This window comes from Juglans regia, chromosome 13, assembly GCF_001411555.2.
Source record: "Juglans regia cultivar Chandler chromosome 13, Walnut 2.0, whole genome shotgun sequence".
Taxonomy (NCBI): Eukaryota; Viridiplantae; Streptophyta; class Magnoliopsida; order Fagales; family Juglandaceae; genus Juglans; species Juglans regia.
In genome coordinates this window covers 5,292,435-5,320,384 of record NC_049913.1, presented here as the reverse complement: position 1 = coordinate 5,320,384, position 27,950 = coordinate 5,292,435, and the positions used below count along the sequence as shown (strand labels likewise).

Here is a 27,950-nt window from a genome sequence, read left to right as displayed (position 1 = left end):
TTAACTCAAAACTTGTTCAAATAACCTGATCTGGAAAATCGATTTGGTTCCATTAAATTGGATGGATTATATATTGAGACGAGTGCGAAGATTTTGCCACCGTTTGCTGATATCTTAGGCTAAAAGATGATGAAATGTCTACCTATCTATGGATCTAAATATCTGTAGATGTAGTTTTAGTTATCCAAACAAACAAGCCCGTGACTAGTGTTGGGAGATTCTACTGACTACGTGTATATGTGATTAGGAAAAAAAAAATCAGGAAGTCTCTCCTTTGAAACTGATTCCCTTCTCCTCTGGCCATAGCTTGTCCTGCTACATTTGTGGTTCCAAGGGAGACGGGTCACGCCTCAATCCACCTTTTGTCACAATAGCAGATTCGCCAAGTGGCTCAAGCCAACCACCCCCCCTACCCCATTTCCTATTTATAAGCACAGACCACCCATGGCAGTCTCCTGTATGAACCATCCCTTCAACTAAAACCCATCTTTTTTCTCTTCTTCTTGATTCTTTAGTAGTCCTCCTCTTCCATAACCACCTTCACCATCTATTTGATTTTAGAGTAACTACATGGCTTCAAGCTCTCTGAATAAACAAAACTCCAGCTCCTCTTGGACGGCGGAGCAGAACAAACGGTTTGAAAAGGCACTGGCTTTGTATGATAAGGACACCCCCGACCGGTGGCAGAATGTAGCCAAGGCCGTGGGTGGGAAAACCGCTGAGGAAGTGAAAAGACACTATGAAATTCTTTTAGAGGATCTCCGGCATATCGAGTCTGGTCGTATTCCTATTCCCAAGTACAGGTCTAGTGGACAATCTTGCTGAAGAAGAGAGGTAAATATTTCCCAGTACATATACGACCATCCTTACCCACCCCCCGGATGGTCAGCTTCTTTTTGTATCTCTCTTCTTTGGTCTTTCTCATGCATGGACTCTCCCATTTTTTTTTTGGTCTCGACTCTCATACTTCAAATTGGGAATGTTTATCACCATAAAAGTTAAAACTGGAACTAATGACAAGGCCAAAAGTAAAATTATGGGGTGATAAATATAGACCAAACCATAAATAATAAAAGCAGTAGTTTTCTCTTGTGAATTGATGCGTCCCAACGCCAAAGTTCAAGCCCAACTTACTATGGGTGTATTATAAAGTATTAACAGACTTATGCACAGATAAACAATACAGCGAACCACAGATAAACAATACAGCTCATGCTTCGCTGCATGCTGCCGAACCAAAAACGATCTCACTATTTCACAGAGCAGGGTGATGCTAAAAAGGGGCCTACCATAAAAAAGTACTGGAAACTAACCCTATGGCCTATATGACTTTAGACAAAATGTGGCCCACACTTAAAAAAGATTTTTTAAGAGCCATGTGGGAGTCAACAAAGAAAGCAATACGCACATCTGTGTTGTACCCAAAAAGGCTACTCTTTGTTGAAATTACATGGAATCATCCCCTTAGTAGATGAGTATGCAATGCCTTCAATTACAAGCACCAATACCTTTAAGGAGATATGGATGAGTGCAGAAATGCACCAATGCTTGCAAAATGAATTGGACCTTCCAAAGAAAGAATTCAAGTTTTCCTTTCCTTTTCTTTTTCTAACTTCTGAACTTTTTTCATGAACTAACGTTATTTTAACTTCTTGCCTTCTATACAGGCTTCTGAAGTATCTTAAGCTGCAGTGAAGGCGTGAAGTCCAAGCCTCTTCGACCACATTCTAGATGAGCAGCAGATTTGAGAGACGTAAATCAGTGTATCTATCACTGTGAAAATCCCCCCCTCTCTCTTTCTCTCTCCACTGTAGTTAAGGTCGCTATCCGACCGTTCAAATCTAATCTAATAAAATGTCATTCATTAGAAACAAAGTTTGTTGTTGTTCACCAATCCTGTAAAATCACCATGTCATTGTTTGAAAGGAAAACAAAATGCTGCCTTCTTTTCCCTATGCAAAGCCAATGCCCGAAGCCCATGTGATTCTTATCGGCAGTAGTATCTATAAATTGGTCACTGAAAAGAAAAAGAGGAATTTTTCTGTTCACTTCCTTGAAAGGTTGGTGGGTGGTTGACAAGAGACAGAGGGAGGGAAAATGGGCAAACTAACTGAACAAAATTTATATATTCTCAGGTCCAATTTAGAGAATGTAAACTGTTTAATCCCATAATATCTCTATTGGGAGGCAAACTAACTGCACTTATTAGTGATCTGGGCCACTGGGACTTGGGGGAAAACTATCTTTTCTTCCGATTTCTGATAGCAACAGTTGTTGTCATAGATATGAATTCTGATGCATTGGAGAACTTCCTTTATCTAGTCAATTTTGATCGATTGAGATGGGCTGGGGTATATACATTAGGCCCGATTAATTTGCAGCCATGAATGGCCTTTGTTAATGCTCTGGCCCAATACTTCTATTATATATGATAATAATTATTTTAAAAAGACTCTTCTGTGGCAAGGACTATACATTTGAAGCAGTTTTGGGAAGACTGAAGAGAAGAAAAAAGGGACGAGCCTGGAAAGGATTAGCACAGGCCCGATGGGGTTGGGTGTTGAAATGAATTAGGCCCATCTTGCAGTTCAAAGACAATGAGAATTATCAATCAGATGAAATCACATAGATTTTTTTTAACTGAATGATTTTCTTTAAGTTTTGCCAAATTTAGTGATTTGCGGTATTTTCTTAGTCAAATGCTAAGAAAATACCACAAGCCGCCTAAAATTTGTATGGGCCCAGAACAAACAAAAAAACACTAATAAAAGTACATTTATTTTCCATAAATATACATACCAGTTTAAAATTGAACATTTAAATATGTCATCCCATTGATTTTGGTTTACACTTTACCATACAATTAGGACATACACAAAACAAAAACATCACGATGAATTGTAGAAACCATAGTGCAAAAGGCTACAAACCACGTTTAAGCAGCCGCTTCGCTATTTTCTTCGAGTAAAGTTTCAAGAATGTCTTTGAGGCATCTGTTGTAGACGAAGGGTCGTTCTATCTGAACAAGATGACCTGCTTTCTTTATGCTTTTTAGTACTGTCGCTCTGTCTCCCAATTGCCTATGATCATCACAAAAGTTTATTTTGATCACATTTGGATTTAGAGATGAGTTTAGATAGTTTTAGATAAGTTGAATAAAATATTATTAGAATATTATTTTTTAATATTATTATTGTTTTAGAATTTGAAAAAATTAAATTATTTATTGTATTTTATATAAAAAATTTTAAAAAAAATGTAATAATGAGATGAAATGAAATAAATTTAGATAAATTGAAATAAATTTCCAAACAAAACCGGGGCTTCATCTTAATTTGATCCACACAAGAGAGGCTAATTAAAGTGATCTCCAAGTCCATCCAACTGTTTTAGCTTTAAATTAAATCAAACGTCTGCCCCAAGTATCGTAAATTGTTAATAATAATCTATCTACCAAGGAAATTAAAGTCAAGGAAACAAACATACCTCCTTAAGTTCTCAGCAACTTCCATGGTGAATATGATGTCGTTCTCTCCCCACAGTAGATGTACCTTCTGCAAAAATATGGATTAAATTAGCAAGTAATTAAATATCTAAAACCCTCGTATTCTTTTATTCATTTCCTTTCATTCTTTTGGCTCTAGCCTTGTAGAATAAAAGATGAGATAAATTGAAATTAAATTAAAATTTTGAATAAAATAATGTTAAAATATTTTTTTTAAAAAAAATTAAATTATTTATTTTATTTTATATAAAAATTTAAAAAACTTATAATAAATGAACGAGAGAAAATTAAATAAAATAAATTGTAATAAAACAAACGAGTCTGCCTTAGTTCTTTCTTTCTCTCAAGTAGGATGTTGCTACGTTCGATAAAGAATTTCGATAGATGTCGGCAAATTGTTTTCCTACAAACAATGAATGGTAGCTCAAGAATTAAAAGCAAAAATGGGCCGGGGATTGACTCTGGATCCTGACAAGTTTCTGTCGCACTTCTCCAACTAATCTATCATTTATTATAAGACCTAGTCATTGTCAAATTGTATCGTGAAAGTGAAAAATAGACCTGGTCATTTTCTCAATATTTTTTCTTATATTTTAAACTATTACTCTAGTGAATATTTTAAATAAAAATTTCAATTATTTTTAATATTTTTAAAATTATTGTTATTATTATTTATATATTCCTAGTTATTTAAATTTTCTTAAAACTATTATTTAAGATAACAAATATGATTATATGAGTATGGCAGAAAGTGTAAATTATTAGAAGAAGAATTAATTTAGTTGAAATGAATAAAATATTAATAAAAATTATTTAAGAGATGAATAACAGTTTCTTATATTTGAAGAATTACTATTCATTTTCTAAATATTTTTCTAAAAATAAAGACTCAAATGAAAAGAAGTTTTGAGAATATTCCTTAAACGTTTCCTTAAATTATAAGAAAAATAATACTATAGGATACGGATGAGAATGCTCAAGGGATCAAAGGAATATTTTACAGGGCGGATCAACAAACATTTTTTATGTTAAAAGCGTACGTGAAGTACTGGCTTGGCTCATTACGTCTAGAGAAAGCCATTAAATGATACCATCATTTGCAAATCAAAAGGAAAATTTATGGCTTCTTGGAGCATTATCGTTAGATTATGCAAATCTAAAATCATAATTTGCATAATATTTTATGATTTTTTATTTGACTATTCTATTCAAAATATATTTTCACATTAAATTATCTATCTATTAATCAAAATAATAATAATTTAATCATCTTTTTTTTTAATATTTTACAATTATACCAATTATATATTAATTATAATTGTAAAAAAAGATAGAGACAAATGTAAAAATCTAATTATAATTAACATATAGGTAGATACAAATGGTAAGCATCCTACTTAATAAGTAAAAGATGCATGAGGGAGGTAGCTTTTTGAAATAAAATTGGAGAAAAATAAAATAGCATTGTAGAGATTTTAAAAAATTGGTTTTAGAAAATTATTCCCTAAAACAACCTAATTTTTGAAAACTCAAAAATAATTATTACACTAATTACTTGTTTCCCAGGCAATCAAAGTGCAAAAAAGAGAATATTTATGAGGGAAGTTTTTAATACTTTTGGTCTAGTTACAGTAAACATCAAATATGACCTAAGGACTTGTTTCACTGTAACTAAAAGTTTTTTTTTTACATTTGCATAATTCAATGCAGCACATTTTTATGCTTCATTGAGGACTTGTCTCACTTTATATGCATTTGCATAATACAATAAGAATGCTCTAAAAAGAGAGTTTGATATTAAATTGAGATGAGATGAGATGAGTTGAGATAAAAGTTAAAAGTTAAATAAAATATTATTACAATATTATTTTTTAATATTATTATTATATTAGAATTTTAAAAAATTAAATTTTTTATTATATTTTGTATGAAAATTTAAAAAAGTTACAATAATGAAATAAAATAAGTTGAAGGAATTTCACCGGGCAATTTCTCTACCTAATTTAAGATTTGTCATGCTTTATATATCCTCATGTTAAAAAGTTTGCAACTATGTCTATAAAAATATGTGTTAATGTCGTGTTTCATATATTTTTTAGCCAGGTTTCGACAACTAGGATCTTCCGAAATGATCCTACAAAAGATATAAGGAAAGACAACTAGGAAATGGTAGCCTTATAGCCGAGGAGTCTCCAATACCAAAGTTAGTAAGAGTCCACATCATTCGTACTGTTCACTTTTTCATAATCTTTTAATGCAGTATGACTCTATAACGGCGTCATTAATGTGGCATATAGTTTGAATAGTGACACCATTAATGCGACATGTCCTTTCAATTTCCTTCTACTAGTCAGTATACTTGGTGTTTTGTTGATATCCTTCTTATCAGAAGATCGAAGGTTCCCTGTACAATATGCCCACCACGCAAGCAAACACTCTAAAGCTGGATACTGCTCGAGGAGTCTTCAGATCGACGAGTCTCATCCCCTGCAGTACACTCCTTCTTGCAGGTTGCATATAGAGGAGTTTACCCATGGACTAGGTTGAAGACTTTGTTTATCCTAGGCAGAGCCTTTGGTCTTAATTTCTTTAGTCATTTCAAGCTCGCTAGTTTTGAGGGGTAAAAATCCCCACACAGTATGCATATGAAAATTGAGAGAAACGATATGAGAGCCAAAGAGATATATAAATAGTCAATTGTGTGTTTTCTCTTTGATGAGTTTGTGAGGTTTGGGTTGGAGTGAAATTTTACATCTCTTTTGTACATCACTATTGATTAAGAAATTTATTTGAGATAGTCTCCGCTATTGGATGTAGGTTATTTTTCAAGCTAAATCACTTAAATATTGGTGTCTTATGTAATTACTAAAATTTTATTTATTATCTTTTTCTACTTCCTGGCCATCCTAAAATCTCCATTTCTCACAACAAAGGACTAAACAACTTTCCCAATAATCTTAGAGAATATGTCCACTGTAAAACAAACAAAAATAAATCTCAGAGTATTTAATTATATATTATAAATTACAAATAATAATGATCAACTCTCTCTCTTTAGATAGATGCTATGGACTGCCTTTATACAAGCTGGTAATTACTTTCAAATTTTAAAATTAAATAATCTCTATAAATTAATCCTAATGAAATCTAGCTGAAAAAATACTCTAAGTAATTAAACTAATAAAAAAATTTACTCATTATCGTCATACTATACACTATATATAATTTTTTTCTCTTATCAAATATGTAGTGTATGGATAATGAGTAGAAAAATTTAATTAGTTTAGGAAGAATAAAACTAAAAAAAAAATTAAATTATTTTAAAAAAAAGTAGTGTGTAGAGATATGAGTAGCAAAACTACATAGTTCCAACTGTTTTTTTTTTTTTTCTCTCTTTTTGTTATTAGGCGTAAATTAACCAAATATCAGAGATTACATATATATATATATATATAATCTATTCATCGTCTTTTTTTTATCATTATTTTATCATTATGATGTGATATTAAATAATAAATTTATAAATAAAATATAATAAATAATTTTTAATAATTTATTGTCGTATCATGAATTGATGAAAATATAATAAAAAAAATAGATAATATATATATATAAATAATAGTACTTTCTCATACCTGTGGATGATGAGCTAGGTTAAAGTCCTTATCATCAATGACCAGAGCCTCGAGTAGCTCCTCTTTTTCCTTCCTGTGGTCAAACATTACCTGCAAATCGCCAATGAGATTATCAAAACGACAATCAGATCAAGTTATTAGTATTTGAGAAAATTTATTTGTGACATGATATGTTGACATATATATATATATATATATAAATAATTCTACTTGACTATCTAAACTTAAGCGTTCGTGGACTTCCTGACGAGATACCATAATATGATGTCACGTAATTTATTAAAATATTAAAAATACTAACAAAAAAAAAGAACCAAAATTTTCATTACTCTTTTTATATTTTTTGACGCATTTTTAGTTTGAATATAATTTATCTGTTGTACTTCATAAACCACATGGATTATTTCGATCCGAAAATTTGAATATATCTAAATCGGAATATGGATTTCAAATCTGAACTAGAACCGGATGAATTAGAGTTTTAAAAATCCGAATTATGGGTTCCGGATTGAATCTTTTTTCTTTTTCTTTTTTTCTCAGTTCAGTTTCATGTCTTGAATCTTTTGAAATTTCGTACATCTCATCTCCATTGTCCATTGTAAAACGTTTGACTCTAGTCTCTAGCACTCTGCAAACTCACAATGTCTCCCACGGAAAATGCTTGGGATGGGGATCCCGCTGAGCTTCTCGCACCTTTTTTTTTTTTTAGTTGTTTTAGGTTTTTTTTTACTTAGTGGTTAAGAATATATTGTTTAAAAATATTGTGAATATTTTAAAAAAATAAAAGTATTAAAAAATTATGTGAAAAAAACTTTAAAAAAAAATTCACAATATTAATAAAAAATATTTTCTTAATCACAAGAAAAAAACTGAAAAAAAAAAAGGTGGAGTAGGAATCTCCGCGTAATCCCTAACATTATCCTTTTTTTTTAAGTGATAGGAGATTTTATTGGTGTCTCATATGAACAAACTATCGTACCGTTAATAAAACAAAATATATTAAGACTTGGTTTATTTTCAAACTTTGAAATCTTATCTTACCTAATTATTATAATTATTATAAATTATTAAATAAAATAAAATAAAAAAATCAATATTTTTAAATTATAAACTAAAAATTTTATCCTAATAATATTTTATTTTACTTAATTTTAACTTTTCACAGGGCTTGAGTTTAAACCAGGGCGACAATGATATTGAAAGCGCTGTACGTACCTCGAAATAGTGTCTGTACATGAAATTCGGAATCCATGGCAACTTGAAAGTGGCAAGTTCTAAAAGCAGCTCAACCCCCTTGACCGAGTCCGGGAGCAAATACTCCGACCAGGACTTGAACCCAATCCTCTCAAGGCCCGCACCACTGATGGACTTGGTCAAGGCCATGACAGAGCAAGTCACCACCATGGACTGAACCAAGTTTGGGTACATCTCAGCCATCTTGAACCCAACCGTCCCTCCATAGCTAAACCCTACCAAGGTGCACCTCTCCACCCCCAGCTTTTCTAGACCCTTTGCCACGCACTCCGCTTGAAACTCCGGCGACCGTTCAGATCTGTCTGTGGTTGAACCGCCAAAGAAGAAAATCCGGCACATATACTCTGTACTTTCTCGCTACAGCTAAGACTTGAAACTGCCACGTTATAATGCCGTCTGCTGCAAATCCATGAAGGAAAACCACAGCAAGCTTCGTTTTGTCTTGTTTCCTGGCATGTTTACTTTTTTCGAGATTGCTGTGGATTTCATTCGGGACCCAGAAATTTAAAATTGTTCCTGGATCGATTTCCACTATTTGGGATCTCACCCCAGCAAGCTTCATTAGTGCACGCAGAAGTGACTTGTATACTGCAAAAGTATTCACCATCTCTCTCTCTCTCTCTCTCTCACCCACCATATATATAGTACCAAAGTACGAAGAAAAGAAGAATAGAACCTTGATTTTTCATACTTGCTTATCTTTGAAGAACGGTTTGAGAGCATATTGGTTTGCGCAAAGTTTTACGTAAAAGTGCGGCCAATAACTTTGCCTTAACACGTCATTGGCGGAGTGGCAAATTGTGTTGCATGAATAATTGTAGTAGTTGATGCTAGTTGAAAATATCCATTAATTGTACTATACACCGAAAAAGCTACCGGAGCCGTACTATTTCTCTCTCGTGTTCATTTATTAGTGCAATAACGTTTACGGAGTGGGTTGCAGTGATAAATATTAGTGGGTCCCATAGGCAAGTACTCATTTCTCTCTCATGTTCATCTTTCGGCAATAAATAAATATACACAAAAAGTTGACAGTGAGTCCCAGTTTTTCAAAAAATAAGGTTGTGTTTGGACGTTGAAGTGAGTTGAGTTAAGTTGAGTTAAGATGATAAAATATTGTTAGAATATTATTTTTTAATATTATTATTATTTTGAGATTTAAAAAAATTAAATTATTTATTATATTTTATGTTAAAATTTGAAAAAATTATAATAATTAATTGACAGAATTTTTGAAACCAAACGAAGCCTAATGTTAGAGCAATCGCTTGTTAAAGTAACTGCTAGTGGAGGGAGGGTGTAATTGTTTAATGGGTTCCATGTTAGTTATTTTTCTGAATTAAACCAGCTAGCTGCTAGGGCAGAGAATTAAAAGCAAAGGTCGGTTAAGAAATAAGAAATATTGGAATTGTCTCGCACGTTTCCAACTAATCAATCATTTAGTTATTATAAGATTTGGTCAACTAATGGTCGCTTTCATTAATTAATAAATGAGTAATTCTACATGAAAGAGTGAGATCTAGTACTGAAGAGAAGAAAAAAGGGACGAGCCTGGAAAGGATTAGCACAGGCCCAATGAGGTTGGGTGTTGAGCGGAATTAGGCCCATCTTGCAGTTCAAAGACAATGAGAATTGTCAATCAGATGAAATCACATAGATTTTTTTTAACTGAATGATTTTCTTTAAGTTTTGCCAAATTTAGTGATTTGTGGTGTTTTACATCCCAGTTAAAATTGAACATTTAAATATGTCATTCCATTGAATTTGATTTACACTTTTACCATACAATTAGGACAAACACAAAACAAAAACATCACGATAAATTGTTGAAACCATAGTACAAAAGGTCACAAACCATGTTTAAGCAGCTTCTTCACTGTTTTCTTCCAGTAAAGTTTCAAGAATGTCTTCGAGGCATCTGTTGTAGACAAAGGGTCGTTCTATCTGAGCAAGGTGACCTGCTTTCTCTATGCTTTTTAGTACTATCGCTCTGTCTCCCAATTGCCTGTGATCATCACAAAAGTTCATTTCGGTCACGTTTGGATTTAAAGATGAGTTTAGATGATTTTAGATGAGTAAAATAAAATATTATTAGAATATTATTTTTTAATATTATTATTATTTTAGAATTTGAAAAAATTCAATTGTTTATTACATTTTATGTGAATATTTAAAAAAATTATAATAATGAAATGAGATGAAATGAAATAAATTGAGATGAATTAAAGTGAATTTCCAATCTAAACCGGGGCTTCATCTTAATTTGATCCACACAAGAGAGGCTAATTAAAGCGATCTCCATCCAACTGTTTAGCTTTAAATTAAACAAACGTCTGCCCCAAGTATAGTAAATTAACAATATATTGTTAATAATAATCCATCTACCAAGGAAATTAAAGTCAGGGATACAAACATACCTCTTTAAGTTCTCAGCAACTTCCATGTTGAATATGATGTCGTCCTCTCCCCACAGTAGATGTACCTTCTGCAAAATCATGGATTAAATTAGCAAGTAATTAAATATCTAAAACCCTCATATTCCTTTTTTCATTTCTCTTTTTGGATTCGAAAAGTATTTGAACTCATCTTATCATTATAATTTTTTCAAATTTATATATAAAATATAATAAATAATTTAACTTTTTCAAATTTAAAAATAATAATAATATTAAAAAATAATATTTTTCTTAATTTTTATCTTTCATTTAAAATTATCTTATCTAAATCATCTTATTTTTAAATCTAAACCAACCCTAATTCTTTTGGATCTAGCCTTTGGGGCCGGGGGAGGGAGGGTAGAATTGTTTAGTGGGATCCATGTTAGTTATTTTTCTCAAGTAAACCAACTAGCCAGGGCAGAGAATTAAAAGAAAAGGTAGGTTAAGAATTAAGAAAGAATAAATCTTTATAATTTCTTTATACTCTACGTTTTATATTTTTTTAAAATTTTTATTATATTCTTTTTAGCAAATATTTATTATATAAATAATGAATAAAAACTTTAAAATAATTTAAAAAAAATAAACTCAAAAAAAAATTTAAAAATATTAAAAATTTAAAAAAATATAGATGTAGAGTGTAGATTGCGGTAGAAATTATGTAGCAAAATTTTGAGAGGAATTGGATTGTGCGTGGGTGGTGGGGTCCACCTCCAAATGGTGGGTCAACGAAACCCGATGGGGGAAGTGAAAAGCCAGCCACCACCACGCACATCGGTTGGAGCGTGTAGAGTACGCACCCGACATCAACGTCCAGCATCTCGTTAATCAATTGGATTGCACGCTCGTGGAGGAACAGAAGGAGGAGGAGTTATCGAAAAATAAAAAAGAAGTGAAATCCGTGGAGTTGTGCGACCGCGACTGGTGGGTGGGGCCAAGATTGAAGCTGTCAAAATGTATAGGATCGGGAGGTGTACGCGTGCACCGAGGAAGGTGGGTTCCAAGCAAGGGGTTGCCCTTCTCTGTCGGAGGTGGTGGGTGGGGCTCGATATTTGTCAGAAACTTGAAAGTGACCGTCGCTTTCATTAATTATTAATAAAAATATCTTCTCTGGTGCATAAAGGGACAAAGGAATCGGGATCCAATACCGAATGAAAAATGATAAACTCTCGTAACTTTTTATAACATATTATCTAATCATGTTTTAAAAAGAATGATTGTTTAATAAAATATTTTATAAAAATATTTTTATTTTAATATATATATTATAAAATATATTATAAAATGTGTTGTATAAATATCGTTATTTATATTATATAGAATAAATTAACAAACATTATTTATGTTAAAAAGTGTACGTGGAGTACTGGCTCGGCTTATTACATAAAGAGAAAGCCATTTTTTATATGGATGCATTAAGGACCCATTTAGTTATATAAAATTAAATCTCATATAATTATTATAAATATTTAGATAAAATATAATAACCATGAATTTAATTTTTTTAAATATCAAAATAAATATTATATTAAAAAATTATATTATAATAATATTTTATTTAATTTTTAATAAAACATTCCATCTCATTCGAACTACATAAGTAACCAAACGAGATCAATGCAAGCATCATTTGCAAACCAAAAGAGAAATTAATGGCTTCAGCTTGTAAATGGAGGTTTGAAAGTTTAGATAAAATGAGATAAGTTGAGATAAAAATTAAAAATTAAATAAAATATTATTAGAATATTATCTATTAATATTATTATTATCTTTTATAAGTTCAATCGTAAAATGTGTAAACGTTATATAATAATTTTAAAAAATAGTAAAATTTATTATTAAAAAATTAATTTTTTTTTATATAAATTTATTATTTTATTATTTTTTTAAAAAATAATTATACGACGATTATAAATTATAAATATCTTTTGGTTTGCCATCTATCCGGCAAAACATCGAGAAGCTAGTGTGTTTATATATATATATATATATATAAAACGGGCAGTACTACTTTCTCATACCTGTGGATGATAAGCTAGGTTAAAGTCCTTGTCATCAATGACCAAAGCCTCGAGTAGCTCCTCCTTTTCCTTCCTGTGGTCAAACATTACCTGCAAATCGACGGCCAATGAGATTATCAAGACGACGATCAGATCAAGTTATAAGTATTTGAGAAACTTTAGATAATTTATTGTGACCACAGGAATATATATATAGAAATAATTTTACTTGACCATCTAAAATTTAGCGTTCAAATAAACTTCTTGACGAGATACCATAATTTGATGCTACGTGATTTATTAAAAAAATTAAAAATATAAACAAAATATAATAATAAAAAAAGTTGAGAAAACCTAAATTTTTATTACTCGTTTTGTATTTTTGGATGCATTTTTAGTTTGAATATAATTTATTTTTTGTTTTTCATAAACCGCGTGGCGCCACTGCGGGATGTTTTTCATACACAACTACATGGCACCATATCAAGATGGCTATCTGAACAGTAAGTTTTAAATGCCCCCAGTAACAATACCTTATGTGCAGAGGATCACCTATTAATCCAAGCAGTCAACATATATATACATATACATGCATACATATACTTATGGTTATATCATAAATACAATTAAGAAGTTTGATATACATTAGCACGTGCAATGATTAGAAGATAATTCGATAACAAATAAAAAATAATAAGAAGGTCAAATATGAAATGAAAGTTTTTTATAAATAATTTAATATTGATCTTCCTATTACGCGCTCCTTCTGGATAGAAGTACAAGTATTTTGATAAATCTGCTAAAATTCATGCCAATATATATATATATAAAAGCCATGAGCCACCGTTAACTGAGAAGGACGGCATGCATGATTATGCTCCCTACATGTAATGTAAGTCGAATTTCCTGTTTGCATTCATATACTGAACGTTTTTTTATTTTAGTTATTTTTTTTATTTTTAGATTGTATTGGTGTGCCTGCATATGATCAATGATCGTGTTGTGAATAGAACAAAATATATTAAGACGTTTGTTTTTAAACATTCTCACCTCATCTAATAATTATAATTTTTATAAATTATCAAATAAAATATAAAAAATAATTTAATTTTTTTAAATTATAAAATATAAATTATATTAAAAATTATATTATAATAATATTTTATTCAAATTAATTTTAATTTTTATCTCATGGGCATTAGTTCGAAGTAGGGCTACAATGATATTGAAAGCGCTGTACGTACCTCGAAATAGTGTTTGTAAATGAAATTCGGAATCCATGGCAACTTGAAGGTGGCAAGTTCAAAAAGCAGCTTAACCCCCTTGATCGAGTCCGGGAGCAAATAGTTCGACCAGGACTTGAACCCAATCCTCTCAAGGCCCGCACCACTGATGGACTTGGTCAAGGCCATGACAGAGCAAGTCACCACCATGGACTGAACCAAATTTGGGTACATCTCAGCCATTTTGAACCCAACCATCCCTCCATAGCTTAACCCTACCAAGGTGCACCTCTCCACCCCCAGCTTTCCCAGACCCTTTGCCACGCACTCCGCTTGAAACTCCGGCGACCGTTCAGATCTGTCTGTGGTTGAACCACCAAAGAAGAGAAAATCCGGCACATATACTCTGTACTTTCTCGCTAGAGCTAAGACTTGGAATTGCCACGTTATAATGCCGTCTGCTGCAAACCCATGAAGGAAAACTACAGCAGGCTTCGTTTTGTCTTGTTTCTTGGCGTGTTTTCTTCTCTCGGGATTGCTGGAGATTTCATCCGGGACCCAGAAATTTAAAATTGTTCCTGGATCGATTTCCACTATTTGGGGTGTCACCCCAACAATCTTCATTAGCGCACGTAGAAGTGGCTTGTATATTGCCAAAGTGTTCACCATCTCTCTCTCTCTCTCTCTCACCCACCGTATATATAGTACCAAAGTACGAAGAAAAGAAGAATAGAACCTTGACTGTTCTTCCGTTGTTTATCTTTGAAGAACGGGTTGAGAGCAAATTGGTTTGCGCAAAGTTTTCATTGACAAATTATTCAAAACTCAAAAGTTTGACTTACTGACTTTAAGTAAAGTTTGGCTCATATGATTAATCATCTCACTCTTCATAATAATAAGATATTATTATTATTTTAATTTTCTATCTAATCTTTTAATGCATAGAGCTTGAATTCCCCTAAGAGCTTGTGAATAGAAGAGTGAGAAATAATATAAAATTTATTTGATTAATAGTCATATGTGACAATGTCTAATCGGAGGATTTTAAGGGACATATTAGTTAAATTTTAGTTAAAATTAGATTATGCCTAAGGATGCTCTGAGTGTGTGTTTATATATATATATATATATATATATATATATATAATTATAGAAAAATAATTTTAATTACAAATAAATTTTACAAAAGCGGATTTTACATAATAGATTAAATTTTTAAATTAATTTTATTTTAAAGTAAATTTAATGTATTATATTAAATTATGTCAACCTATAAATTTATTGTTACAAGATTTTTTGTAGCATAACATTTTCATAATTATATATTCATGGAGAAATGCTACTTAACGTCTCCACTTGACCACCCATTAACATATAATTTGTTATTTTTATTTTTTTATTTAAATACACATATTTATTAATTAATATATGCGAGAACCAATCTTACTTACATACAGGGCAAATCTCTGTAATACAAAAAAAAAAAAAAAAAAAAGTAATAATAACAATTGTGTAGAATTCGATTTGTTTCATTAAATATATAAATAGAAATATCTACTTATATATAAAGTGTGAAGGAGGTGTAAACAATATTTTCGTCTAATATTTTTATTTTCAATTTTACCCTTACTTGCATTCCAAAATTACATTCTGTTTCAACACAAATCCTCTCTCCTTTCAGAACCACTTCTCTCTCCCGAGTTCTCTCTCTCTCTCGATTCAGAACCAATATTTTCTCTTTTCGCCTCGCGTGATTTGCCGCCATTAGTAGCCATGGACCAGGTCGGACAGAAGCCCTCCTTCAAGTTGTAGTAGCTCTGTCTCGATCTCTCCTATGTTTCCCACTCGCAACTGCCGTGCACTCACCGTAAGGAAGACCCATCGAGCTGACAACCACTGTCTGGAGCAGATCTAGCCTCCGGTTCTGGCTCGAACCACCACAAAAATTGCCGGTGTCATCCACACAGCAAGATGCATCGTGAGATCCAACCCCTAATGCCATTCTCTCTCCTCCCCTGGTTCTGTAAGGTTTTTCTTTGAACTTTACTTTGGTTGTTGGGTAAAAGTGTAGGAGATGAAAGAAAGTATAAAATTTCTTAAATTCTTTGTTTTCTTTCACTCTATATAGAGAGGATGCAGAGATGAGAGAGCGAGCGACAGAGGGAGGAAATGGTCTGAGAGACCGATAGAGGGCGAGAGAGTGCCGGAAAGAGAGAGTAGCTAAGCATCCAGTTTTTTTTTTTTTCTTTTTTCTTTTCGATTCACAAAAACAATTTTTAGAGAAAATTATAATTATATTTTCAGAAAAGGAAGCATGCATAGAAGCGACCAGAAGTGTACTTTTCAATGACCAAGGAAAGGGTGGAAGGGGCCGGGCGATCGAGCTGAGTCTTGGATGACCCAAATAGTACCAATCTTATCTCTTCATGTGATCGAGCCGCCCACAAATGAATGATTCAAACATGCACCTGTTCAAAAGATTGGGAGAAAGAAACTTTGAAAAAAATAAGAAAAAGAAAAAGAAAAACATGCACCTCTTCAGTCTTTCACAATTCAAAAAGTTAAAAGGTTACCAATTAATACTTTGATTCATCAATTCAAATTAATCCGGCCGGTCCAACGTGAATTCAACGAGCTGTCGTGCTCTCAGCATTCCATAATAATGGAAGAGTAGTGCTACATATTTACAATTTTATTTGTAAGATTAATTATGTTAGTTTTTTTTAAAATTTAAATCTTAAATTTAAATTTTATGATTTTTAATATATTAATAATTAACATGTAAAAAAATAAATTTTTTATAATTGTTTTTTAAAATCCTTTAGCATTTTTTATTTGTTAGTCAACGCTGAATAGGTAATAGTAATACGGTACGAGAAAGTTATTTATATATATTTCATGTTTTGAGTATAAGATATATTTTTATATATTAAAGCTGGACATAATGCATCCATATGAAGAAAATAAAAATCTCTTCCGATGATTAAAGCTCAGAAAATCAACACTGCATGCAGTTAACTAGGTAATGTCAAGTTGTAGTTAACTTTCTATAGTGATGGTACATATGCAAGACAGAATATTCAAAAAATTCATAACAACCTTAAGATCCGCACTACCTTGTGGCTCCAAAAATTGGGATTGTGACAATTTCAGATAGCCACATACCACGTAGCAACAAGAAAATGTGTAGAAACTAATGAGAACAAGAAGATGACTAGATGTGATCTAAAAACAGGATGTAAAGGAAAAACTATTAGAGAACATGATTAGACAAAAATAGTGCTTTCCAGCTCTAGTATTTGCCAAAAAGATGTTGCATTTCGCATTTTCAATTCGTTTTGCAAGCAGAATAAGAATAAGAACAACTTTCAAATAAGAGAATATTGTGTGAAGGACAACAAAAAATCAAGTCCAAAAGAAGAGAAAGAAATAGCTTTCGGAACCGTGGCAGCAGAAGAAGCAGAGTCGCGACTACTTAGATCTGGAAATCAACTCCAACCCACGTCGACGGTGGCTCAGATCTAGAATGTGTGACAAACGGCAACTGCAATAACCGGTTCGGTCCACGACGGTGACCAAAGACAAAATCATTCTGAGAGTAAGAGTCTCTGGTTCAGCTCGAGCAGTCGTTTTCTTCTTTTTAGTTAGCCTCTTTTTTTCTGCATATTTCAATCGTTCTCTTCTTCTTCTTTTTGTGTTTTTTAATAAAATATCATGGCACTTCAGACGGTACAACACCCATATTTGATCTATGAAAGAGAGGAGATTTTCAAAGGTATGTGCTGTTTACTAGAATCTTTCAGACAGCTAGTTACTAGAATCTTTCAGACAGCTAGTGCTCTTGAATATTGTTATTGAAGGGTTTTTATTTTTCCAGTCTTTCAAAGAGGGTAGCCACTTGCTTACTGAAGGATTTCCCGATTGTTATTCAATCGTAGTAGAATATATGTTTCATATATGTTTTTTTCCCGATTGTTCTCTCTCTCTCTCTCTCTCTCTGCTTACCCACTTTATGAGGTCGTGGGAGGACCTCCAACATAGGATAGTAAACAGGAAATGATCTTGAGAATAACTTGTGTGGCAAAAAACACAAAAATCTGCACTTTTGCATATTCGAAAGAAAATGTTGGACACTGTTGTAAATGTCAGAAATTAGCTTAGCGTAGATCGTAGAATACATTCCCACTCTGTAAAACTCACATAGATCATAAATTAGCTTAGCTTGATCAGTTTTTGTTTCTTATTTTAAAAGCTCATATCTTCCCTATAAAAGAAAAATATACATTTCGTTTAGTTAAAATTTATTGATATCTATATTTTTCTGTGTAACTAATACTCAACCTTGTCTTAATTTCATTTGATAAAATATTTTTTATGTTATTTTTAAATATTGGTTGGAGAAAAAATTGGATCAAATCGGACTTTTTTTTACTTTAGTGTAACTATTTGAGTTTATAACATGTATTTTAACTATGTCTAGGGATTGACCCCTTCACTTTGGTAAGCGCCTTGTGCCTTAAGGTTACTTTTCGCCTTTGACAACACCAGGCCAAGCTTAGGTTTACTGGATGATTGTAGTTATCCTACAATTTGTTCTACCTACGTACATCATTGTTGTGATCAAGTTGGTTTTATATCCGGGTTTCTTGTGTTCCTTCATTCTGTAACAAACCCCTAGTACTTGCTTTAATTCTTCTGTTAACAGACTCCTTCGAGAGGAGCAACCTCCATAGAAGATGAAGAAGAGAGAGAGAAAATAAAAGTATATTTCTGATTAAAGATTTTTCATCCCATTACAAAGAGAGACCCCCACTACATATGCTACTAGTCAGACCTTTAATAACTAACGGGCCAAAGCCCAGCACACTGAAACATCCCTTATAACAAAAGGCCAAACACACGGCCAAGTCCGCAAACAAAAGGCCTAAAGGCAAGATAGAAGCAAGTAAATGGACCATGGGTCTACAATTAACCAATGGGGCTGAGCCCAAACCTCTCGCCCTTTATTATCCCAAAACAAAGTCCATAGTGACTCCATTCCACTCCTGTAGAGATATATGATTGTGACACATTCTTTACTGATTGCTTTGAGAAACTGATGTTTATATTCATACTTACTTATGCCTTTGTGCACAGGCACAAAGAAGGCTTTTTCAAAATAGAAGGCTATATATCCTGAGCTTTTATGATTTTCTTGTATCTTTTTCTATTTCTAATAAGGTGTTCCTCTTGTATACGTGTCTTGTGTATTTTATAGATGCAAGAGTTTGACTAGGACTAATTAACTAAGAGCATTCACATCCCATGTCCTAAAACACTACTTTCCCTATAATTTGAGGTTTATTTTAGGATTTTGATCAAAATACTCTCTATCCCTATTTTAGGGAAAATGTTTGATTGATATGTAATGTGACATGTCCCATGGGTTAACAAAGCACGCATGCAATTGGCTCCATTCAGTGTATCTAAATCCTTAAAATCAACGGTGTCATTGAGTCCTAAAAAAGAACTAGAGGACATATAGTATTCAACTAAAAGCTTAATACAAAGGTTATTTATATCATTATTATATGCGAGACTACGCAAGTGCTTATCTCATTAGGAACAGACTCGTAATGATTTCCAAAAAAAAAAGGGAAGAGACTCATGATAACGGTGATCCGGCCCAAATATTTTGGACCAAGACTGTGAGATCCCAACTTTCGGCCATGCTAATTGGGCTATGCTATCTCTAAACTTAGCTAATTTCCCCATCTGTCTCTCTCCACTCGGGACGACTTTAGCACGCAAAGGTTGTACAAGTGGCCTATCTTCACTGCTTCTCACAAAAATTCCCACTTTCCAGCAAGAAGAAAACATTACACCACGACAGATTTCTTCCACTCCAACCCGATTGAGTGGAAGAGAAGCAAATTTTAGATCTTTCTTTCCTACTTCTGGGTTGGAGGGAAACTTGTAGTAAAAGAAAAAGAAAAATGGAGGGAAACTGATTGATACAACCAGGAAGAAGAAGGAAATGTCCATATGTGGGTAAAGTCGAAAGGGATTGATATAGGCCGTATTTGTTTCTTTTCCCTTTATCTCTTATTATTATTATTATTATTATTATTGTGTGCATACTTTATATTTTGCTATATATATATATATATATAATATAGGAGATATCATAAATGCAATCCAATATAAAATATATTAACGACTTTTAAAGATGCTACATATTTTGCTCAGCCTTAAACGGATGGGATCATGGGAGTCATATTTTTCTTTTTCTATTTGGTCTTGGGTGAGTTGAAACAAGCTTCCTGTCTAGTTTCCAATCAACAAGGCAGTTCAGTTTGCGATATCATCAAGAAGTACTTGCTGATTGTCTACCTTTTGAACATGAATTCGATTTCTCCCGAAAAAAGGAATACAATGCACGAGCCTGGGGGTGACGAAAAGCCATTAATTAAGTTCTTTGAATAAAATTAAAGATTTCGATGCGATGAAATTCGTAAAAAGTCTTTAATTCCATAACATTTTGGTACTTAAGAGTATTTTAATTGATTTCTCTATCCTATATTTTAAAATATATCATCAAAATTTATTTTTTCTATTTTATATATTAATTTTTATAATAGACCATACATCAGCTTATCTATTTTTTCTATATATTATTTAAATATTTTTTTTATTCATTTCAAATATTTCTTTCTAACTACTTTTAATAATTGCAATATCTCATCATATACAATATTATATATTTATATCATATTTCAGATTAATCCATCTTTAAATGCCAAACCACTATTACAAGGTTTTGATCTTTCAAAGTTACCCTAAAGAGCAATCTATAAAAGTTTAAGCAATCTACAAATTATTTATTTATTATTTTTTTTTTTTGGCAGGTTCACCTACAATGAAAAAGTCCTTATTCTTTTCCTTGGCTAGTTGACTGGAAACACACGCAATTTACTCAAACACACATAAAGGAGAGAGAAAATAATTAAAAATATTTTAGAATTATAAACAATATTTTCTACATTTAGAGAATTACTGTAGCAAAATATAAAATGAAGATCAAAATATAAAATCTATTGGAAGGATTTTTGATCAACTTTCTTTATATTTTATAGAAGAAATAATACTACATATAATTTTAGAATGTACAAATAACGTACAGTCATTTTAAAAAAAAAGTGAATCCACTATTAAAAATAAATTTATTCTCATATAAATCTCTTATTTATTTATTTTTTAAAAGTAATTATATGATACTTGTACATTTATGACTGCAACTATAATTTTTCATCATTTATAAAACCGTGGAGAATGTGATGCTGTCAGCGTCTAATATCAGTATTGCTTAATAAAGTGGTCTTCCTAAATCACAAATAATTCGTAAATAATAACGAGAATAGTAGTGAAATAATAGTTAATAATTAATGAATAGTAATGAATTAATTTAAAAATATACAAAGAGACAATCAAGCATATGGCTTTGTCCGTACAAAGCAAGGAATTGTATCCTATTCCATGAAATGAATAGCAACGAGATAAGAAACGGCTTTTGTGGGTGCCGTGAAATTTAAGCCTTAACCAAGAGGAAACAGTTATGTTGGGTAGTAATTGGGTATACGATCCAGTTCTTCAGATGAAAAACTTGGACTCGAGAGTCGAAACCCCACCCACTTGTTAAAAAAAAAAAAGTTACGTTGAGTATTAATTGGGCAAATTCCAATCAGTCGGCCATGATGTACAGGTAGATTCTCCAAGAAATTCTCACGCATAATCTATGGCCAGGACAGAGTAGGTATTTCTAATGCATAACTGGATTACTCAAGCAACTTTGCTTCATTAGAATACAACCCCGAGACATTAATGATGGTTTAAATCTCAAGTGGCCGGCGGAATTCCCGCACTTAGATTGTTGCACAATCCAAGCGAAAACTAAGGCGCTCAGCATAAAAATTATCAAAACATCAAACTCACGTAAGAGCTAAGTTTTGTTAAGAAATTAAGCCATACAATAATACTCTCAACAATACACATAACCAAACAAGTTATGAGCTTTCAAGCTCAAACAGCACAGACATCGACCCACTAATTCAATATCTAAAAATATAGAGTAGAAGGGGTGACCAAAGAACGAGATTATTGACAATCGCCTCGTTCAAAGTTATCGATGCATCATTTTTTTTTATTCTGACGACTGAACTAAGAGCCGTCAACTAAATTGTGGCCGAGCCTAAGAAAGTATCTGCACTGGGTACCTCTGAATGCAATCTTCCCATGGACTATTAGGAGAGGGTTTCACATTCCGGAGGGCCTCCCAAACTGCACTATTACATTTGAAACCACTCCCAAACGCAATCTGCCATACACGGTTCCTCTTTCTTATTCTCCCCTTCGCTTCTGTGTAAGCTAGCTCGTACCAAATCGAACTGGACGAAGTGTTACCAAACCGGTGCAGAGTCATCCTTGACGCCTCGACATGTACAGGGAGAAGCTGCAAATTCTTCTCAAGCTCATCAATGACAGCCCTCCCACCAGCATGTATGCAAAAATGATCGAAAGCAAGCTTGAAATCTGGGATATACGGCTTCACTTTCGTATTGAGTAGTTTCTTGGCCACCAAGGTAGTAAAGAACAGAAGCTGCTCGCTTATGGGAAGCACAAGGGGACCCAATGTTGTGATGTTTGTCTTGAGAGCTCCACCAGCAATGGCCATGAGATCCTTAGATAAGGAAACCCCGGTTTTCCCAGCACCATCCTGTTCCTGATAAACACACCTAAAGGCCTTGTCATCGGCTCCACAATGAGTCCTCACGGTATGTACGAGCTTATACTTAGCTCTCCGCCTGTCGGAAGGTTTGTTCGACAGCAAGACAGCAGCACCTCCAACTCTAAACAAGCAATTGGGTATCAACATTGATTTCTTATTTCCAAAGTACCAGTTCTGAGTAATGTTCTCAGTGCTAACAACAACTGCGCAAGTGTTCCTGTGTACTTGCAACATATCCTTGGCAAGATCAATAGCTATAACACCAGCGCTGCAGCCCATACCCCCCAAGTTGAAGCTCAAAATGTTACCTCTCAGCTTATACTTGTTAACAATCATAGCCGAAAGCGATGGCGTTGGATTAAACAAGCTACAATTTACAATCAGAATACCGATATCCTTGGGCTTGACATTGGTATTGGAAAATAGGTTATCCAAGGCTCCAAACATGACTTGCTCCGACTCTTCTCTAGCTGCGGTCATGGATGGCCTAGGAGGAATGTAGTGCATAGCTTCAGGGACATAGGTCTCCTCGCCGAGACCGGAGCGTTCGAGAATCTTGCGCTGGAACTCCAACGACGAGTCGTCGAAATCCCCGGTGAGTTTGGAGTGCTCCATGAACTGTTGGAACTTGACCTGGAGATGCGACGGCGGGCGATAGCATGAGTAGTCGACGAGGTAAACAGATCTCGGACGGGTCATGATGTAGGCGGTGGATCCGAATACGAGAACAACGGAAAAGATAACGACGGTGACGAGGTTGTACTGGAGATGGAGCCAGAGCTGATGAACGTCATCTGGGTTGAGCTGGGAGGCTTGGACGATAATGACGGCTATAAGAGGGACCAAACAGATGGTCAAGAGGTGGGACACCAGGTAGTGATAGCCGAGTTTCACGTACTTTAGATTCACGCTCTGGAGGAAGTCAGGTAGCCTCCGGGTATGGTGGATCTGAACCCCATTGGAGGAGGCGGGTTCAGCGCTCATGATGGGTTGTTCTCTTTTCTTTTGGGATTTCTGATTTGGGTTCGAGATTTGAGGTATTGGTTTTGGAACTGCAGGGGGCTAATATATAACTCCGATGCTTACGGAGAAAGATGTACGAGAAGAATACGGATCTGTATTCGACAAAAAAAATATGAAAAGAAAATGAGAAGAGTGTTGGGCGGGTTTCGAAGCGGTTGATAACTTGATACAACTAACAACGACTCACTGCTGCGCTACAGATAATCAAACACGTAGCCGATGGATTTAAACTTTTGAGCGGGCGTGGGGGTGGGTTTGCCCTGTTTCCTCTGCCTCTCTTCAGTTGTGATATGAGAAATCTTTTAATTGGAGCGAGTGGCGATTGGTTTCCTGAGTTTGCTTGGTGGGAGAGATGGTATATATATATATATATATATAATTTTAAAGGAGATAAAATAGGGGTGGAGAGAGAGAGAGAGAGACTGGGGGGCGGTGTGGGGCGTCATCTAAAGATGGGATTCATTAGTGGAGTCAAAGAGAAGGGAGAGGAAGGTTCAAACTGGACTTCCCTGCGCGTCTTTACTTCCGGAACTGACAGATGTGTGCGTGTTTTTGCCCCCAACTCACCGTGTCGCAACTCGCATGCCTTTTCATCTGAAGCCTACTCGTTAGATTATTAGCATTCATTTTATCAAATTTATCTTTATAATTTTATAAAAGTATATAATTTTCATAAATCTAAAATTTTCATATTCATTAGTTATTAGATTCATTAAAATAATAATATTTTTAATTTCTTATTTTATATTTTATAATTATATTAATTATATATTAATTAATAATTTAATTTGATACTTAAATTATTATTTTTCAATTAATTTTTTTCATCAATCTAATTATCCAATAGATACATTTTACCAACCCTTCTTTTACTTAACAATCATATATACAAATTATAATGCACAATTTTTTATATAATTTTGTAATTTTTATTCATTTTTAGATTTAATATATTTATTTGAGACATAGAAAAATATTTAGTTTATAAAGATAATTGTTTAAAAAATTAAAAATTCATGTTATTTGAGCAACATTATAATGCACAATTTTCTATTTTTTTTTTTTTAGCTTCACGTATCAAAACGACAATGTTTAGCCAGTCTCAATACGCATTCATTTAATGTGGTCCAGCTGCCAACATTCAAATAAGTATAAAATAATCCGGATAGCTATGAACAGTAAGTCTTTAAATTTGAATATGAAGAAGAATGTCTTGTAGTTCAAAATTTTAGATTTGTATATATGATGAATTTAATACAGTGATTTTAAAGTCAAATTTATCAAAATTTAAAGAATTCAATACTAATGCTCTTAAGGGCTAGTATCGTACGTTCCCCAGTGTATACAGCTCAATGCATTTACTATTTAAGCCCTTCGAATTATACTATAATGTTTCCGGTGTGGGATTTGGAAATACGTATCCCTCGTCTACACGGTTAGCATTTATTAGCGTAATGTTTTGTTACCAACCTTAGCCATCTGTATGAACTTATTATTTTTTGTTTTGTCGTTCGTAGTCGGGGCCATTGGAGCACAACATATTTATAGTGAGCTGTATGTCGAGTAGGTAAATTTAATAAGAAAACTTATAATGGTAGACCCAACTGCCAACTGCCTTCAACTTGGACTTTCAAAGATATTCATATCTCACGTCTGACAATTTTTACTCATAAATTAATGTTAGCATCTAACGTTGAACTTTGTCTACTTGGCCATCTAACTATTTTTTTTTTTTTTTTTTTTTATAGATTCTTTACATAGATCTCTGTGTTAGGAAGTAAATCTAAGATAGATATGGATTCCCTTTTATCTACTATTCAAACTCTCAAAATGGATTTAAATTTTTAAATTTAGTTTAGTAAAAATATTTTATTCTATTTTATTTTAATATTATAATTTTTTTAAATTCTTATACAAAATATAATAAATAATTTAATTTTTTCAAATCTCAAAACAATAATAATATTACGAGAGCCAAAATTTTTTTATAATTCAAACTTTCTCTTAATTTTTTTTCAAAATTCTATGTACATAGAAATTGGTCCTCCCAAAAGAATTATCCTTCGTGTGCTGTCCAAAACTTTATAAAATATGTATATACATGAGAATGTTTCTCTCTATTTTTTTTTCTTATATAACCTAAAATTTTATTTAATTTCTATATATAATGTATTTTCTATAATGTGGCCCCTACGAATTTAGTTTTTTTTTTTTGCCCTCAATAATTCTTTCAATTTGATGGGTAAATTTTAAAAAATCTTAAAACTAAAACTAAATTTATGAGAATAATAAATTATTGATATGGACCCCCAAAGTTCTTGATTTTACAAATTAAGCTTCTTAATATGAAATAAACATTAGAAGAATCATTTAAAGTTGACAGTTTCTATGAAATGATAATTGAGAACTTTTGTCCTTGAAATTTCATTAAACAAAAAAAATTATTTGAGGTGTAGCATTATATACTTAATGTGATACCCAAATATCTAGAATTACTTTTATAAACGAACTCAGGTACTAAAATAAAAAATGAGCCTATGAAAAATCACATGAGTTTTATTGAGAACATAAATTCTAAAAATATCATTACAAAAATAAAAATAGATGAATATTATTCCCTGAAAATACTATCATAAGAAGTCTTTAGGAGATGCTAAGTTATGTTTTTTATAATTTTATTTCTACGTATATGGTAAACAATAATTTTTTTTTTTTAATTCTAAATGAAAGTTCTCTTTAAATATGATTTTCCTAAGATGTAACTTTTATATATAGTTATGAAAAAAATGTCTGATTCGGCCATTAAGTTCCAAAAATAGATATGAAATAGATTAGTTACTCTAAACTCTATAATCAATTAATAAATAATATATCAAGATTAGAGTGAAATAAAAACGTAGAACAAACTATTTTTCAAAGGAACTAGTTATCCATGGATCGATCGTGTGGGCGGACAAGTACGACTACGCGTCCCCAATCGTGTTTGTTGAGAGTTATATATGCTCGTCCTCATCTCGACAGCCAACTGTCAAAATGACCGCACGGAGGTTTTGGAGGTGGGGACGGTGATGAACCCAATAAATGAATAGAGGACCATGCAAATAAAAGACGAGCAAGAGTCGAGACTTTCATTATTTTTCACATTGACCGTTACGATATTAATAAAGATGATCATCACATTCATGTTGTTACTTGGTAATAACAAGCCAGCCTCTATTTTTGGACAGCAATAAAATTGTTTTTCTTGTAAAAAATGGGTGAGAGTCAAGTTATCGGCTCCAAAATTCATATTTTTTTTATGTTGTATTAACTAATTAATTTGAGATAATTATTAAAGCATCCCGTCCTTGTAAATCTTGTAACTTGTAACCTGATTGATATATATATATATATATAATATGATTATTTAAAAAGCAAAAAATAACAAGCCAGCCCCTTTATTGATCATTTGATACTTGCCAACACATTCGATGCTCCATGCCCCAGCTGGTACAGACAGGTCACAGAGCGACGAGGCAAGGTTAAACATGGTTTACATGGACCGACCAATTAGAAAAGGCACCACACAAGTTCAACGTAAATTAAAGCATGCAACTGAGTTTTCCACACACAATTATGAGTCTCGATTGAATTAGACAGTCAGCTTGTACATACGTAAGCTACAATTGAAGAAAGAAGACCAACCTAATTAACTTTGCTTCCCAATCCAACGTACCCTTTTCGGAACAGTAAATTAAACCAAACACAACTGATCTACCTATGGCTATGCCACTTGAAATATTGCAGTACTTCCATACAATTAATTTATGCGGCTAAGCTTTGGCTCAACGCGCGCGCACCTTCCCTCCCCTTAGCTAGTCACCGGTACGTACGTTTCCCGCATATCACCCAAGAACGTAGGTGGTAGTTGTAATAAAAGTTTGTTGATGCCAAATTTACCAACACCTACTGCTCGATCGTAAAGGCCGCTTGCGAATTTCGGTGTTTAAGTCGGCGTTTATTTGACTTATATATCACGTCATATGATCGGCATGGGAACCAAAAACGGATGCATATCATGATCTTTCGATATTATCATGATTTTTTTTTAATGTAACTTCAAATAACT

General features: G+C 32.8%; 2 protein-coding genes and 2 pseudogenes across 2 annotated transcripts; 1 reads left to right on the top strand and 3 right to left on the bottom strand.

The window, feature by feature from the left end:
• The first annotated feature begins 451 nt into the window (after positions 1 to 451).
• On the top strand, positions 452 to 1,871 carry LOC109013803 (annotated as a pseudogene).
• A 1,064-nt stretch (positions 1,872 to 2,935) lies between these two features.
• On the bottom strand, positions 2,936 to 9,010 carry LOC109013809 (annotated as a pseudogene).
• A 1,142-nt stretch (positions 9,011 to 10,152) lies between these two features.
• On the bottom strand, positions 10,153 to 14,737 carry LOC109011177 (epoxide hydrolase 4-like). The gene is made up of 4 exons (XM_018992307.2): positions 14,077 to 14,737; positions 12,854 to 12,943; positions 10,812 to 10,879; positions 10,153 to 10,399 (listed from the first exon to the last, which is right to left on the bottom strand). Exons 1-4 carry the CDS (start codon positions 14,722 to 14,724, stop codon positions 10,255 to 10,257), a joined length of 951 nt encoding a protein of 316 aa, XP_018847852.2. The 5' UTR covers positions 14,725 to 14,737; the 3' UTR covers positions 10,153 to 10,254.
• A 7,301-nt stretch (positions 14,738 to 22,038) lies between these two features.
• On the bottom strand, positions 22,039 to 24,178 carry LOC109011178 (3-ketoacyl-CoA synthase 4-like). The gene has a single exon (XM_018992271.2). It carries the CDS (start codon positions 23,801 to 23,803, stop codon positions 22,283 to 22,285), a length of 1,521 nt encoding a protein of 506 aa, XP_018847816.1. The 5' UTR covers positions 23,804 to 24,178; the 3' UTR covers positions 22,039 to 22,282.
• Between the last annotated feature and the right edge of the window lie 3,772 nt (positions 24,179 to 27,950).

What these genes read in the sequence shown, in the direction of transcription:
- LOC109011177 (XM_018992307.2), bottom strand. Translation starts at nt 14,724, where the DNA reads ATGGTGAACACTTTGGCAATATACAAGCCACTTCTACGTGCGCTAATG. An exon ending in TTTACAAACACTATTTCGAG is followed by an intron (nt 12,944 to 14,076) that starts GTACGTACAGCG and finishes GTCGATTTGCAG; the next exon opens with GTAATGTTTGACCACAGGAA. An exon ending in GTTGCTGAGAACTTAAAGAG is followed by an intron (nt 10,400 to 10,811) that starts GTATGTTTGTAT and finishes TGATGATCACAG; the next exon opens with GCAATTGGGAGACAGAGCGA.
- LOC109011178 (XM_018992271.2), bottom strand. Translation starts at nt 23,803, where the DNA reads ATGAGCGCTGAACCCGCCTCCTCCAATGGGGTTCAGATCCACCATACC.